The sequence below is a fragment of the Eumetopias jubatus genome, unplaced genomic scaffold (genome assembly GCF_037043125.1).
Source record: "Eumetopias jubatus isolate StellerSeaLion01/CBP00866 unplaced genomic scaffold, mEumJub1_p1.0 scaffold_1, whole genome shotgun sequence".
Classification (NCBI taxonomy): Eukaryota; Metazoa; Chordata; class Mammalia; order Carnivora; family Otariidae; genus Eumetopias; species Eumetopias jubatus.
In genome coordinates, this window is record NW_028274807.1 from 91,683,382 (window position 1) to 91,699,587 (window position 16,206).

General features: G+C 33.5%; 1 protein-coding gene across 2 annotated transcripts in view; it reads right to left on the bottom strand.

Annotated features, from left to right (window-relative positions):
* Positions 1-16,206, bottom strand: part of ECT2 (epithelial cell transforming 2) — a 56,077-nt gene that overhangs the window by 34,304 nt on the left and 5,567 nt on the right. For both annotated transcript variants that reach the window (XM_028100803.2, XM_028100804.2), the window contains 9 exons: positions 14,827-15,009; positions 13,368-13,457; positions 12,531-12,638; positions 11,281-11,354; positions 10,396-10,526; positions 10,139-10,254; positions 9,827-9,889; positions 8,272-8,494; positions 3,915-4,051 (listed from right to left, as the gene is read on the bottom strand). In XM_028100803.2, the coding sequence (XP_027956604.1) occupies positions 3,915-4,051; positions 8,272-8,494; positions 9,827-9,889; positions 10,139-10,254; positions 10,396-10,526; positions 11,281-11,354; positions 12,531-12,638; positions 13,368-13,457; positions 14,827-15,009 (1,125 nt within the window). The remainder of the gene's footprint in view (positions 1-3,914; positions 4,052-8,271; positions 8,495-9,826; positions 9,890-10,138; positions 10,255-10,395; positions 10,527-11,280; positions 11,355-12,530; positions 12,639-13,367; positions 13,458-14,826; positions 15,010-16,206) is intronic.

Sequence of the window (16,206 nt, forward strand, 5' to 3'; positions counted from 1 at the left end):
CTTAAAGTTAAATATTACTTACCATATGATTAAAGAACTTCTGGGTGTTTACTCAAGAGCAATGAAAACTTATGTTCACATAAAACCTATACAAAAATGTTGATAATAGCTCTTTTTATAATCACCCAAACTGGAAATAACCCAAATGTCCTTTAAGGATCATCAGATAAAATTGTGGTACATCCATACAGTGGTATACTATTCAGCAATATAAAGGATCAAACTATGCAGACAAGTTAGAAGAACCTCAAAGGCTAGCAAAATGCTAGCCCCAACAGGTTATATTAACTATAATCCCATTCATAGGACATTCTCAAAAAAGACAAATTTTTTTTTTTAAAAAGACAAAATTATAGCGATGAAGAAGAAATCAGTGGTTACCAGGAGTTGCAATCAGGAAAGGGTGTGACTTATAAAGGAATAGGAAGTACCAGGAGTTTTTTTGGGGTATGGAAATTACCTATATTCTGATTGTAACAGAGGCTATACAAATTTTTGCATGTGTTAAAGTTCATAGAACTGTACAAAGTCAATTTCACTGTATGATAATTTAAAAAGTAAAACTTTAAAAAGCCAATTGACTATTCAAACTAAAAATAATAATGTATTGTTGGGGTCTTAATATATGTGGCAGTAAAATGAATGCCAATAGCGCAAAGGGGAGGAGGAGATGAAGTAAAAAACAAAACAAAAAACAACAAAAAAGATAAAAGGAAAATACATTATAAAGAGTAAGGAACTAAATGAAGATTATGAATTGTTACTATTTTTAAGAACTACAATTCTGTAAGTTTATTTATCCAAAATATTTATATGTACATATAGATATATATTGTAAATAAATATATTTTTCAGGCCTTCCATTTCTGCAATTATGATGAACCCTACCTGCTAAAAACAACTAAAAATACCGAAGTAAGAAAGAAGAAAAGAAACATGGTTACATTTACATAGCTTGTGCACCTACACATATATGATAAAACTGTAAGGGTAATGATAAGCACAAAATTCCAAATGATAATTAACTTCTGAGGAAAGGGAAAGGATTAGGATTCGGGGGGAAAAAACAAAATAGAGGTTTCAAAGATATTTGTAATCATTTATAAACATTCCTTTATCAACATTTAATTAAAAATCTTTAACAAAAATATTCAGACAACCAAAATACATCAAGGTTCATTAAAAACTCCCAATAGTCTTAAGACATGTTAAACTATCCAAAAGCAGTTCTCCTGTGTTTGGCTATATAAAATTAGATAGCCAAAAACTTCTGATTCTACCTTTCCAACATTTCTCAAATTTATCCTGTTTTCATTTTCACTGACTTTATCCTAAGAAGTTCAGGTCCTCAAAATCTCTAACCAAGACTGCTGAAATAACCTTCAAATTGGTCTTGCCTCCACAATTTCCCTTCTCCAATACTTTCTTCAAAGTGAACCAAGTTATCTTTCTAAAATCCAAGTCAGATATCATCTTCCCCTTCCCATCAAAAATTCTTCTCTAGATTACAGATGACCTAACATACTATACAAAGGCCTACTCTGGTCTGGCATAGGCAGACTTACCTCAAATCTCACTATATCCAAACCCCACCCCCTACTCTAAGTCCCCTTAACCACCCTAAACTCTAACGCCCCTAGACTAGTCATAATACCTTGAATGATACACATCTTCAATTGTCTGTACTGTTTGCACAATCTCAAATACACTTCCCACCCATATTTTTTGCATGTACTAATCATACTCATACTTTAAAATTCACTTCAGGGGTGCCTGGGTAGCTCAATTTGTTAAGCATCCAACTCTTGGTTTCAGCTCACATCATGGTCTCAGGGTCGTGGGATGGAGCCCTATCGGGCTCAGCACAGAGTCTGACTGACATTCTCTCCCTCTCCCTCCGCCCCTCCCCTTGCACATGCACAATGCACGCTCTCTCTCTCTCTCCCTCTCTAAAATATATAAATCTTTATTTTTTTTTAAGATTTTATTTATTTATTTGACAGAGAGAGACAGTGAGAGCAGGAACACAAGCAGGGGGAGTGGGAGAGGAAGAAGCAGGCTTCCTTCTGAGTAGGGAGACCAATGTGGGACTCAATCCCAGGACCCTGGGATCATGACCTTAGCCGAAGGGCAGACACTTAACGACTGAGCCACCCAGGCGCCCTAAAATATATAAATCTTTAAAAATAAATAAAATTAACTTCAATTTTTCTATTCTTTATGATACTCTTTCCAATGTTCAATCCATTGAAACTTCCAGCCCAACACCTTCCCTAAGCTGGAAGAGTAAAACTCTCACTTCACATATTTCCAAATACCTTATCTAAACCTCCTTCGTGATGCTGATAACCTTCCATTTGGTATTATAATTAGGTATGCATGTTTTATCTCCTCTTCCAGTCTAAGCTCCTCTAAAACAGGAATCCTCTTTAACACTTGGCACAATAATTTATATTAACAGGCACCCACATATTACATGAAATAAAGAAGCTTCTGGATATTCATTTAATTTGGAGCCTAAATTAAGTTTTTCCAAATCCAATTTCAAAAAAGGGGAAGGGAAAACATCAGTCCTAAAATAAAGCTGAAGGGAACATCATTATGAATTTAGACCACAATCTTTTAAATAAAATCTTAGGTGAGTTTATAGTAAGCATAGTGGTATGAGACTATCTACAGTCTAATAATTCTAAGGGCGTTTTTTAAAAGGCATTTTAGTGAGTTTAACTGATATGCAAATTAGAATTCTGAAACTCCAGTGCATTTAACATGGCCTGAAAGGATTTACATTTCTGGGTAATAAATGCTACCAAAGTACATGAACAGTATATGCCAAGGGGATTTTCCGCTACTCGACTACATTTTTGGCTGACTATAAAAACTTCAACAAGAAACTCATCTAGAATGATTTCCCTTGAGGAAGAGCAAAGCTGAGTTAAAACAAGTAAAGTTTACTACAGCAGAGGGCCTCATAAACCCTTGACTACTGCTAAACAAATTAACTGTGAAGAATAACCTCTCCATGAATACCAGGAAAGAAGTCTTTCCATTTCTTATCCATGCATTTTATCAATGGCACAAGCAACTAAAGGCTATTATATTGAACACTAATGAGTTATATTAAGAATTCAAATAGAGATCAGTTAAAAATTAACCCCAATCAGAAACTCCCTATTATTTTTCTATTCAAAGATAAGCTTGATGGTATCAACTTTATTTTCCTGACAATCTCCTTCATTACCTAAAACAAATCTATTCCCTCTTTCTGCAGATGCCAAAATAGTGTCCTAAATATTGCCTTTTAGAACTCTGAATTTCAGTTTATTCTTAGTATCTTCTTCAATCTCATCCTATAAGGATCGATTAGAATTTTTTCTTCAGCAGTAACTTCACAGAACATTTTAATGATAAGCAATGAGTTAACATTTATGATTAACCACTGCATACTTTAAGAAACTTGACTCATGAAAGGATTACCAAAAAAATTACATCCATATTGTTATGCTTCATTGCTATTGCTTTTCACATATATACAGTACTAAATAAAGCAATGACTCCTAGAATGCACACTTTTAGAAAAAGTTACCTACCATATCCACGTATAAATATAAATGCAGTATCATGACAGAGAACCTGCAAAGTTCCATATCAAATAAAACTTGGTCCCCTCTAAGATCATCTACTGAGGATCCTTCTCTTTTTTAGTCACTATAAAGAAGGTGCTATTTCTATAAGAATAAAAGCTACTATTACAGTATGGCATTTCCCTAATAGCAGTTTTTTGTCATATATTTTCATTTTTAATACGTATGTTCAAATTCTATGCTTATATAACTTTCTTATAAGAAATAGTATCTCTTAGATTTTTTAGTTAAGAACACTGGAACAGGGATCATTTTGCAACAAACTTTTACCTGAATAATTGTGGCCAATATATTTACGTAATTACTTTCAGTTTGATAAAGTTCTTTTGCAACTTGCCACCTGGCTGACTGCTTCGAAGGAACTGGAGTAGAATTTTTAGAAGACTTAGTACAAGACTTCGGTGTTTCTAAAAGGTAAAAAGGAAGAAAGATTTAATGAAAAACCAGACATTGTACAGATTTAACAACAAAAAAAGGGGAAGGATATCCACTCTGAGAAATATACCCATTTAGATTTTCATTAAAGTAAAATTTCCTCATGGGATAAGGCCAGAAAAAAATAATGGTCAAAAGTATCAATGGCTCCAAACTGACAGACATTATACTAAATAACTGGCCTGTACTCTTCAAAAATGTCAACGTCACTAAAAACAAAGTTGAGGAACTATTCCAGATTAGAAGGCACAAAAGAGAGAGAACAACATATGATCCTGGATTGGACCTTAGACCAGAAAAAAAAAAACTCTTTTCTTTTCCTAAAAAGGGTATTAGCAGAACAACTGATTAAAATTAAGAGTCGGTCATACTATTAATGTCAATTTCCTAATTACAATACCTCTATTGTAGTGGTACAAGAAATTTCCCTCTATTTTGGGAAATACACATTTAAGTATTTAGAAGAAAAGGCACATCTTATCTGCAACTTAGTCTCCAACGGTGCAGAATACGTGTGCATATAGACAAAGAGAGAGAATGAATGAATGCTAAAGCAAACATGGCAGAATATTTCCATTTGGGAATTCTGAGAAGAGTACTGGAATCTCTGTACTATTTTTGCAGCTTTTTGCAATCTGAAATTATTTCAAAATAAAAAGCTCAAATAATAAAATGAAAAAACTATATAAAAATATTTAAGTTTAAGAATAAAAAGGTTATGATTATATAGTAACAGAAAACTTATCATATATATAGAGGAAGCCTTCCTCAACAAAACACAACATCAACTGCAAATTCTGTTAGTTTTTAACATAATATAAAACATCCAGTCCAACACAAAGTGGGAGGACACATTAGTATACTTCATATGTATTTCAAAAAAATGAAATCATAAGCTTTCATAAAAGCTTAAGATATACTTTCTTACTATAGATATGGTTAAAGTACTTTAACATATTGTACAGAATCTCCTAATGGCAAGTTTTTAAATAGGAAAACAAATGTATAATATACAATGACATGAAAAAACAACATATAGACCCAGCATATCAATTTTACTCAATGATAATTTTAAATATTAAAATAATGATGTATACAATAGAGTTTGAATGCTTTCTAAAGCTAACAGACCAAAGATTTTCCCACTTGTACATTATTTCAGACTATTCTCCAGACCCAAGAGCTTCTGCCATTACAAATGTCAAGAGGAAAAATTTGACATATATTGACTCAATTTAACTATTGTGTTTACACAGTGACCTACAAACTGAGGATTCTATATAGAGTACCTAATATATTAGAATAGTTGTCATGTCTATTTTCTTCTCCTGTCCCCTAAACTGCATATTCAAGCTTCAGTCCTTTATGATCAGCTCTTAACATCTCATGCCCAGTATGTCCATCACAATTATGGAACCAATAAATTCTCACACCTATGGATCTAATCATAATCTTTCCACCCAAGCACCAAGTTCAATTTTTCCAAATACCCACTGGGCATGTGTACCTCAATTTAACGTGAATAGTCTCTAAAACTATACTATCTTCCTCTAAAATAAGGACTCCCTATTTTCACCAAGGTAACATTCTTCTATTTTAATACTCTGCTGTCATCTCTTATTCCCTTCTTGTCACTCCATTCTATCAGTATCTCCACAGTGCTTCCTACTTTCCTTTCCAACCATTAGCAACCCTGGTTCAGGGCTTTATCACCTTGTGGCCCAAGCCACTGTAGATTACTTCATGGTCTGGCCATCTCTAAACTGTCTTCCTTTTAATCGTTCTTCAGAATAATCCACTACAAATTACCTACTCAACCAATTACTCTACTGCTCAATAGTTTCTAAAGTTCCTTGTTGATGACAATATGCAGTCCAGACATACCAGTCTGATTTCAAAGTCCTCTAATATTGGGCCCCAATTAACCTTTCCAATTTAATTATTACTCCTCCATTCTCATAAGCAAACTGACCAATTCACTATCCCTTAAAATATGAATTTGTATAGTATTATTTATATTCTTGTTCCCCTCATTTCTCAACTCCACCTCAGTTTTCTGGGCCTTCTATAAATAGACACTGAACTCTTTCCAAGAATATTTAGTAAGTACCTACTCTATACTAGGTATTGAGAACAAAGCAAAGGATTAGACAAGGTTCTTGTTCTCTTAAAGCTTACATTCTGGTGAAACAAACAAAAAAATATAATTTCTAACAATGATAACTACTACTGAAGACACAACCAGGTAATGGTTTAGTGAGAAGTGCTGGAACAGGGACTTAACTTTGCAGAAAGCCCAGTAAGATTTCTTTAAGGCAAAGAGGTCAAGTATAAAGTTCCAGAGGTATGAATGTAGTGGAAATATCCAAAGAATAACAGAGATAGTGTGACTAAAGCTTAGAGTATTACAGGAGAGCATGATATCGTCATATGAGGTTGGATGTAGGTGAGAAAGGATCACATAGAAACTTGAAAGCTATGGTAATACAAACCCACTGAATGACTTCAGGCACAGGACTGGCATGATTTAATTTATATGTATTTTGGAGACCTAAGTGCTGCATATAGAAAGGCAAAAATGGGGGCACCTGGCTGACTCAGTGGGAGGAGCATGTGACTCTTAATCTCAGGGTTGTGAGTTCAATTCCCACATTGGGTATAGAGATTTCTTAAATAAATAAACAAACTGGGGCGCCTGGGTGGCTCAGTAGGTTAAGTGTCTGCCTTCAGCTGAGGTCACGATCCCAGGGTCCTGGGATCGAGCCCTGCATCAGGCTCCCTGCTCGGCGGGGAGCCTGCTTCTTCTTCTCACTATGCCTGCTGCTCTGCCAGTTGTGCTCTCTATCTCTCTGTCAAATAAATAAATAAAATCTTTAAAAAAATAAATAAAAATAAACTTAACAAAAAAGGCAAAAATGAATATAGAGAAACCATTTAGGAGACCAACATAATCATCTAAGAGAGATCCATTTTATAGAAAAGGCTGATAAAGGAGTAGAGAGTGGTAGAGAGAATCAAAATCAAGGGTTCTAATTTGATTATGTTAGGTTTCAGATATATATTAGACATGGACAAGTAAGTATTAAGTAGGTAGTTGGACAGGGAAGAAGACACATTGGGGAGTCAACAGCATATGAATGTTTCTAAAGCCATGGAATTAAATGAGACCACTTTGGGAGAATACAGTGGAGAAGAAATGACTCAGGAATAACATTCAAGTTAGAGCTGGAGAAGTTAGGCAAAGGAGAATGAGAAATGAGGTACAAAAGCTAAGAGAAAAAAACTATCTCCAGCAAGAAATAGCCATTCATGTGTTAGATGCTGCTGACTGCATAAAAACTGTCAGTCGCGGGGCACCTGGGTGGCTCAGTTGGTTAAACGTCTAACTTCAGCTCAGGTCATGATCTCAGGGTCCTGAGAACGAGCCCCACATCAGGCTCCAGGCTCAGTGGGGAGTCGGCTTGTCCCTCTGCCCCCTCCCCCAGCTCATGCTCATGTTCTCTCTCTCACAAATAAATAAAATCTTTAAAAAAAAAAAAAAAAACTGTCAGTCTCCTCAGCAAGAGCAATTTCATGCAGTAGGGGCTTAAGTTCAATTGGAATGGTTGGAGAAGACAATGAAAAGCAAGGAAATGACACAACAGATCAAGGTAATTCTTTGAAGAGTACTCATGTAAAAGGAAAGAGAGAAATGAAATAGTTAAGTAGAGAGTCATGGGGTCAAGAGGTTTTGATTATTTCTTAACTCTAAAATACACAACATATTGTGTGCAAATTAAAAAACAAAAATAGAGCGAAAAATTGATGATCAAGAAAGAAGAGTTAATTGTAGAGCCTCCCTGTATCATTTGAGAACAAACTGAGCTCACCCTCCACTGATTTCATCGTACCTATTTTCTCCATAATTCATGTGACACCTTCTGTGATCTTGTTTTGCTAATGTTAAGAATTTGCCCTTTGAACAGCTCCACCATTTTCTAGAGTGATATACAAATAAAATATAGAAAGCACTTAGCATATAGTAAGCAATCATTAAATGGAAGCATTTTTATGTGTCTCTTCTCCTCAGCTAGAACAAAGGTGATAAAGTCAGAACCTTTCATATTCCCGCTGTGGTAGTGATTTATCTAAATTCTAATAATTATTCCATTCCACTAACTTTTAATGATCAATTTTTTTAAATGTGAATTACCTCCATAGTTAATGCTAGACTCTGGTGTGTTGGAGATATCTAGAAGTGACGCTATAGAAAGGGAATGTTCAGCTGATGGGCGCTTACGGGGAGGAAAAGGTGACATGTCTGTCTCTCTTGAAAGCTGAGCAAGTGTCTCTTTTAAACGACGTCTTTTGCGATTGCTGTTTGGGGTATTTAGAGAAAGCAGTGACACTGATTTCTTGAGCTCAGGAGTATTAGCCTGCAATCAAAAGCACAAAAGCTCAATTTTACTTCCTTGGTTCTATACTGAGACAGCAACAGAAGAAAAATATATTTACAAGTCTGACAAAATCTGGATTTTGAACAATAATTTTACAACTACACACTCTGCCAGGTAATTCAGAAGATTCATAAAACACAACAGTCAAGGGACCACTGTAATTGCCTAACCCCAAGCACCTCATTCTGTTTCTTCACAGCTCTATCATCATTACATATTCATTTGTAAGCTTGTTTACTGTCTAGTCCCCTGTTAAACTCTGGAGGGCAGGGACCATTCATAGTTTGTTCACGATATCCTTAGCATTTAGCACAGTGCCTGGACATATTGCTCTACAATATTTGCCAAATAACACTTGGCTTTAAAAGCTCTCTCCTGAAATTTTAAGCGGTTTTTAAACTTTATGGTTAAGAACCTTATACTAAGAACAAAAGCATTCAGAAGACAATATAGTACCTATCTAGATTTTATAGTAATACAATAAATCTGCACCTCATCTTCATTAGTCCATTCAAATTAAATCTCCAACTAAAGAAAATCCTCCCTTAAAGCCTGCTTCTATACCTTTATGCCATGTTTTGGTGAATGATACCACTCTTCACCAATCTAGCATGAAGGCTGTGTTTTCCTTGCCTATAATCTACTACTAGAGTCATTTTTCTAATGACATCTCTCCCCTTAATATTCTTCAATGGCTCCCAATACTTACCAAATTCTTTAACATTTTAAAAACCACTTGATTCTACCTAAATCATAAGCTTTATTTGTTGGCCTTCTTTCCCATACTCTTTTCTAAAGCCACACTGAACTACTTGCTATTTCAATGTACTTTCAAGCTTCACACCATCTCTCACCTGCTGTCTAACTTGAATGTCCTTACAAGGTTAACCTAGTAAGTTGGCTCTTTACTCTTTTTACTCTTTTCAGTCCTGCCTGAGTCTCTCAGAATGAGGCTAGTTAAAATAATTACTCAACTATAGCACATATTCTGCACCATAGTTGTATGTATATCTATCTTTCCCTTAAGATTCTAAGTTTCTGAAGATAGGAGTGTTATTGTTCATAACAGTATCACTATGAAGTAGCACAGAATGACATATATTAGATTAAAATAATTCTGCATTGAAGAGTTTTACTTAAATCTACACAAACTATCACTCAGTAACTAACTGTTCAATTATTTTCAAACTCTTAAACATGACTTAAAGATGACCAGTAGGCCAATTATACTACGCTCTTTTCGAACAGAAGTGTTATCTTTATACAATCAAATGCACAAAACAAATGACTAATGGACAAAAAAAGGCATACCTTTTCATATAAATACATAGTTTCTCCAGCTCGGGCATCCATTTGAATGCTTCCCCAGAACCACTAGGGTAAGAGGAAATAAAAAATGAATTAAGAATTTATCTTATCAGAGAAGCAATTAGTAATATTTTTAAAAAACCAATCTTGGGGCTTCTAGCTGACTCAGTCGGTACAGAAGGCAACTCTTAATTTGGGGGTCATTAGTTCAAGCCCTGCATTGGGTGTGAAGCCTACTTAAAATAAAAAAATAAAACAAAATAAAAATAAAATTCTATCTAAAAAAAAAGCCAATCTTATCCTAGAATTACTTGCCTCCTGTTTGACAACATAAAGTTTCTTCGAAGGTTCAAATGGAAGTTCTTTTACTACATTCTCTTCAACTACAAGGTGAGTGCATCTTTCATCTCCAACAGGTAAACAGTTACCTCCTAAAGAGAAATGCATGCAAGCATAAATAAGCCGAACTATTTATCTCCAAACCTGAATTTTTAAAGAGGCATATTCGCCAGGAGATGATAAAGCAAGAGTGGGGGGAAAAAATATAACTTTTAAATTGTAATAAATTCTACCTTGCATTTTAGTCATTTCTTCCATATTGGTTTTTTCTTCATCCGAAAATCCCAAGAAACTTAAAATGCAATCTTGAAATGGAGGAACTTTAAATTCATTTCTAAAGTCATCAACTGATGCACAGAAATCCCTAAAAACAAAATATACTCTTCTAAAACCAGCTAAAATTCAGTAAGTATATCAATTTATGAATCTATAATAATTCAAGGTTTTCAGCATAATCCATTTATTGAAAATATTTTACATGTAGTCCTGAAATGTTCACAAAAACACCAGTTAAAAAAAAAAAAATTGGTGTGTCCTCAGTCATCCCGGAAATAACTTCTAACAAAATTTGATCACAAGTAGTCTTTACAAGATTCAGATCCTTGCTCTGGACATGAAATTTTCTATGTATTCCAGGGGTTCTGTAGTTTCATGAAATGTTAAATAATGATGAAGTAGAATAGCAAGGAATTATGAGGTTGGAAAGCTTAACAGGTTATGAACTGCAATCACCACTTAGAATGTAACTAGACAAACAGTGAAAAAAGTGTAACAATCTAAATATCCAGATGCATTAAGTTTTTACATAATAGTTTTAGAATGTTAACGATAATCAAAATTATTTCACAAGGTAAAGTCTGAAGATATCACGGATGCTTTTCAATTTTCAATTTTTTATAATTTTTTTTTATAACTTTGCTCCTCCTAGACTTTATTCCTTAGGCTACCCAAAAACTATTCATTTTATCTACACTATCTATGAATTTAGGGTTTTGGGCACATGGGTTTATAGTCATAACATACTTAATTCAAATAATGAGCTACTGAATTTCTAGAAGTCCAAAGCGCTATCCATAGCGCTAGAGCCACCTTGAACTACTGAATTTCTAAACACTTACTGTTCATTCCGCCTTTCCCAAGCTTTATAAATCCATTCTGACTTCATAATTGGAGTGCCCAGGCTCACAGCAATCTAAAAATATAAACATTAATTACAATAAATTTTCACCCTAAATAACTGCATTCATGGAATTTCTAAGCAATTTTATGCATACTGTTTTTTGCAGTTTTAGATAATTATTCATCTGCTTTCCGACAAAGTATAAAGAAAAATTAACAGAAAAACTGTCTTTCAATCATACAAGTTAGGTTAAAATAATTTAGAACGAGTTCCATGATGTCCAAACCATTTCCTTATTTTATTTTTTTTAAAGATTTTATTTATTTATTTGACAGACAGAGACATAGCGAGAGAGGGACCACAAGCAGGAGGAGTGGGAGAGGGAGAAGCAGGCTTCCCGCCGAGCAGGGAACCCGATGCGGGGCTCGATCCCAGGACCCTGGGATCATGACCTGAGCTGAAGGCAGAAGCTTAACGACTGAGCCACCCAGGCGCCCCCATTTCTTTATTTTAAACAAATATAACTCTGAAGCTAAGTTCATCTTTATTTTACTATATTTCTATTTCTCCTTTCTCCATCTTTACTTCCTTGGAAGTACTGACTCCCAAGATAGGACTACAGAAGAAAATATCTGATTAAGTCACGAAAAACGGAGATATGAATTGGAAAGAATACCTCCCAGGAATTTAACACTACCCCAAAATTACCATGTTACATAAATACACTGATGGAGGGTGGGAACAAGGTGATAAATTCTTTGTAGATACTCAAGTGCAGTCTTAAACTAAGATTTTAATTCTAGTAAAAGTAGTTTCTCCTGTTCCTTTACAGTTTTCGCTAGTTAAATCTTATAACCATTTTATAAGAACATAACTTTGTTCTTATTAATACCATTTAGACAAGAATGAAATATCTGCTCAACACTTCCTAACCCCCTTATTCCCCAACACTTCTAGTAACCTTTGCTAATATTAATCATCTGCCTGAAATGTCACCCATCTACCAACCTCCACAATCCTACTCATTCACAAATCCTACTTATTTCAAGACCTAACTCAGGTTCCATTGCTTCCTCAAAAACTAAAGACCACACTCCTATAATTTAAAATTTTTACTAAATGTACATATAGCAAAAATGGAATTTCTGATCCTCAATAAACCGTGGGAGAAATAGATAGGATGAAAGTACTGTTATTAAATCCACCCCCACCAAAATGCTATACTGAAATACACTCAAGTTTACATACCCTGAATTTTTCTCCTTGTGTACAATTTGCCACCAAATGTGTAACTTTTGAATTAAAGTCTTTTCGAATAACTCCACCCATGTGATGAACCAATGTCACCAATCTGACCTCAAAAGAAAAATTAGGGAACATTAACTATGATTAATTTGAACAAAATTTTAAATTATGTTTAGAAGTCATTTAGAATCTACTGAAAAATTTTTACTTATAAGGTACATATAAGAATTTTTATAAAGATATGAATTTTATGTCAAAAAATTAAAGATTCATTGCCTAACAGGCACAGACAAAATTATATATAGAGATAAGATAGTAAAGATAATTACACAAAACTTAATTAAACAACTGGCTTTCATGCATCCTAAACAGAAGACTTCTTTTAAACACGAGGTTATATCACACCAAGATTCTGCCCACAAAGTTACAGTAATACCCTATTAGCTCCAACACAGAATTTTATGAATCAAAAAAGTTTCTACGAATTCTCTAGGGCAATGAATATACTTTAAGCCTGGACGTGTATAACAAAAAATTGCAATGTATTAACAAAAACTTGAAATAACGTGGCTGATGATCCTTAACAAAAAGACAATTTAAACAGATCAGATAGTAATGAAGGTTTTCTCTTAATTCATATGCCTGCCAGCCTAAACAAAATGTTTCTTTACAAGTCTCTTCATAATGTTTCTTCATAAAATTTAAAATAGTATATTCATAAATTCTCCTTCAATATGTTTAAAATAAAACTATGATATAATTAACCCCCCAAAAAATGTCAATTTAAATTTATTTGGCTGGAAAAAATATTCCTTGAATGGAATGTTTTAAAATACTTACTAGTTCTTCTTTTTTCCTGAATCCAGTAAAGCATAGTACTAGATTCATCATGCTTGTACAATAGAGTGGGCGACATGAAAAAGGCAAAGGCTAAAGGACACAACAATTTTAAATCTGTGAGTTTTCTTTATAGTAGAGAACAGAACACATCTTTCTCAAGCTAAAACATATTTCCCCCTCTTGCCAATCAACTTTGTCAATCCAAAGATTTCCTGCATTTTTCAATATGCAACAAAAAAATAGCAAAAAAAGATTACATGTTTTATAATACAAAAATCCCCCATAACTCCCAATTTATATTTGACACACACAATCTAAACACACTTTACTACTGGCAAATTAAACATATTTATATGTAAACTTTCAGTTCTAAAATATACTTTGACTCAAAGTTTTATCTGCTAGGAAAAATTTCAGACTCCATACACTATTGTAAATGTTTCCAATTAAAATTCCATTTTATAATGAACACTACATAAATAACACTATACTTGAACCAAATATGATTCCAATTTTTGAGCTAAAAAAATGGAAATAGTAAATAATTTAAGCAACAGAGATAGATAGATAGATGTATGTATGTATGTATATATATAAATAATAGGAAAAGAATGGTTAAAAAAATAAGTATAGATATATAGTTCCCACCATTATGCAAGATTATTTAACAATTTTGGCCTTTAAAAGGTTTACTTGGTTTTTTGAAAGGAACACTTCTGACTCAAAACAGAGAATTAAAGATTATCATGCACTTTACTAAGTATCTATAACAAAAGAAGCACAAAATTGACCTATACAATTTTAAGTTAATAAGGCAAGTTTAAGAATGGCAAAACATAGCAACAAAACCAAAGATTACAGACTAACTCTACTACAACTCTAACACTGAAATGTTATTTAAAAACAAAAAGCTGGGGCTCCTCACTGGCTCAGTTGGAAGAGCATGCAACTCCTGACCTACGGGTTGGGAGTTCAAGCCCCACACCGGGTGTAGAGATTACTTAAAATAAATAAATAAACTTAAATTTACAACCCAATATAAAAAAAAAGCTAAAATAATTTAATTTTAAGCCATGCAGTAACAAATAAAAATGGAAATGTGTATTTATTCTGTGGAAGAAAATAAGTTTATATATGTATATACATTTCTGGAACCCAAGTTTAAAAAATTATTTCTCCCAAGATATTGCAGGTATTAAGATATATATGTGTGTATATATACACACAAATATGTAATTGTCATTATTTAACTTTCAAAGTCTTAGATTTTCACTCTTAAAAGTTACAATAGAAAGATTTTAAAAACTATATTAGAGTAGCCAATACTATCCCTATTCTAAATCTTACATACTCCCAACAATTAACAGGATTTTCCTATCGTAAAATGCTTACGAATTTTCACAAAATTCATTAATAAAAATTTAACCTTGAAAGTCATAATAAATGTATATTTTCTTACCTCTCCTTTTTGGGCACAGTTTAAGATAACTGGTGGTCCAATAATTCTATAATCAGTCTTGTGTAACTCATTAAAAACAGAATCCTGGAAGTCCATGACTATGAATACATTTTCAAATTCTGGAGAATCCAAACTTTCAAATTCTTCCAGTGATTCCATCTTTACAAAGGGCACTTTAATTTCCTTGATTTTTTTTCAGGTGGTTATTAGAAATAAAAATTATTTATAGATTACAAAGTTAACTCATATAACTCTAAATAACACCTAAAAAAATCAATTCACTATCAACACTTTTTTATATTTGTAGTAAACTTTTAAATCACACAATGAGCATTATACTTAATAGTGAACAGGCTTATTTCTTTACTATTTGTTTTTTTATATATACATTTCTCCATCCATACTGATATTAAATTTTGAATATTAATATCATAAAGGCATAACTGTGGACATGACTTAGTCATTATAAATCATCTAATACACATATAAAATTAAAATGATTTTTTTAAGTATACACATTTCGATAGTAAGATGCATTAGAAAGATATCCACTATTACTTTTTATTTTCACCAAGAAAATGATGCCACACTTAACAGTTCTTCCTGCATAAATCATCTTCAGAATGATTTATAGAAATAGAAATAGAAAAAATACTATGGCATTTAGTATCTACAAAAAGGGTATAGATTAACTTAATCATTTCAGGATATATGAGGGAAATAAGAGAAAGATATAAACATGTAGGTAGCTGTTACACGGCAAATGTAGAATATAAAAAGGCTTTCCTGTTTAACACTTTATAATGTACATCTATGAAAAAGAATGAAGATATTTCAGTACCTGTATGACTCCTATGCAAAAAGAACAGAACCATTTAAAAGAAAATCCTAAATAGGTCAGTAAATTGCTTGGGCTTTATTTGCTAGGCTGATGTGATGAGCTGAATTGTGTATCCTCGAAATTCACACTGAAGCCCTAACCCCCATACCTCAAAATGAGACTGCATTTGAAGACAGGGCCTTTTAAGAGGTCATTAAGGTTAACTGAGGTCACGTAGGTAGACCCCAATCCAATCTAATTGGTGTACTTATGGGAGGAAATTTAGACACACAGAGCTATCAGGGATGTGCATGCCCAGAAGGGCCATGTGAAGACACAACAAAAAAGTGCTGGCCATCTGCAAGCCAAGGAGAGAGACCTGAAGAGAAACCAAACCTGCCAACACCTCGATCTTGGGACTTTTAGTCTCCAGAACCTAGAGAAAATACATTTCTGTTGTTTAAGTCACCCAATGTCGGTATTTTGTTATGGCAGCCCTCCAAACTAATACAGCTGGTATATAGAATTAGATATATTTCATATGCTGAGACAAATTCCCT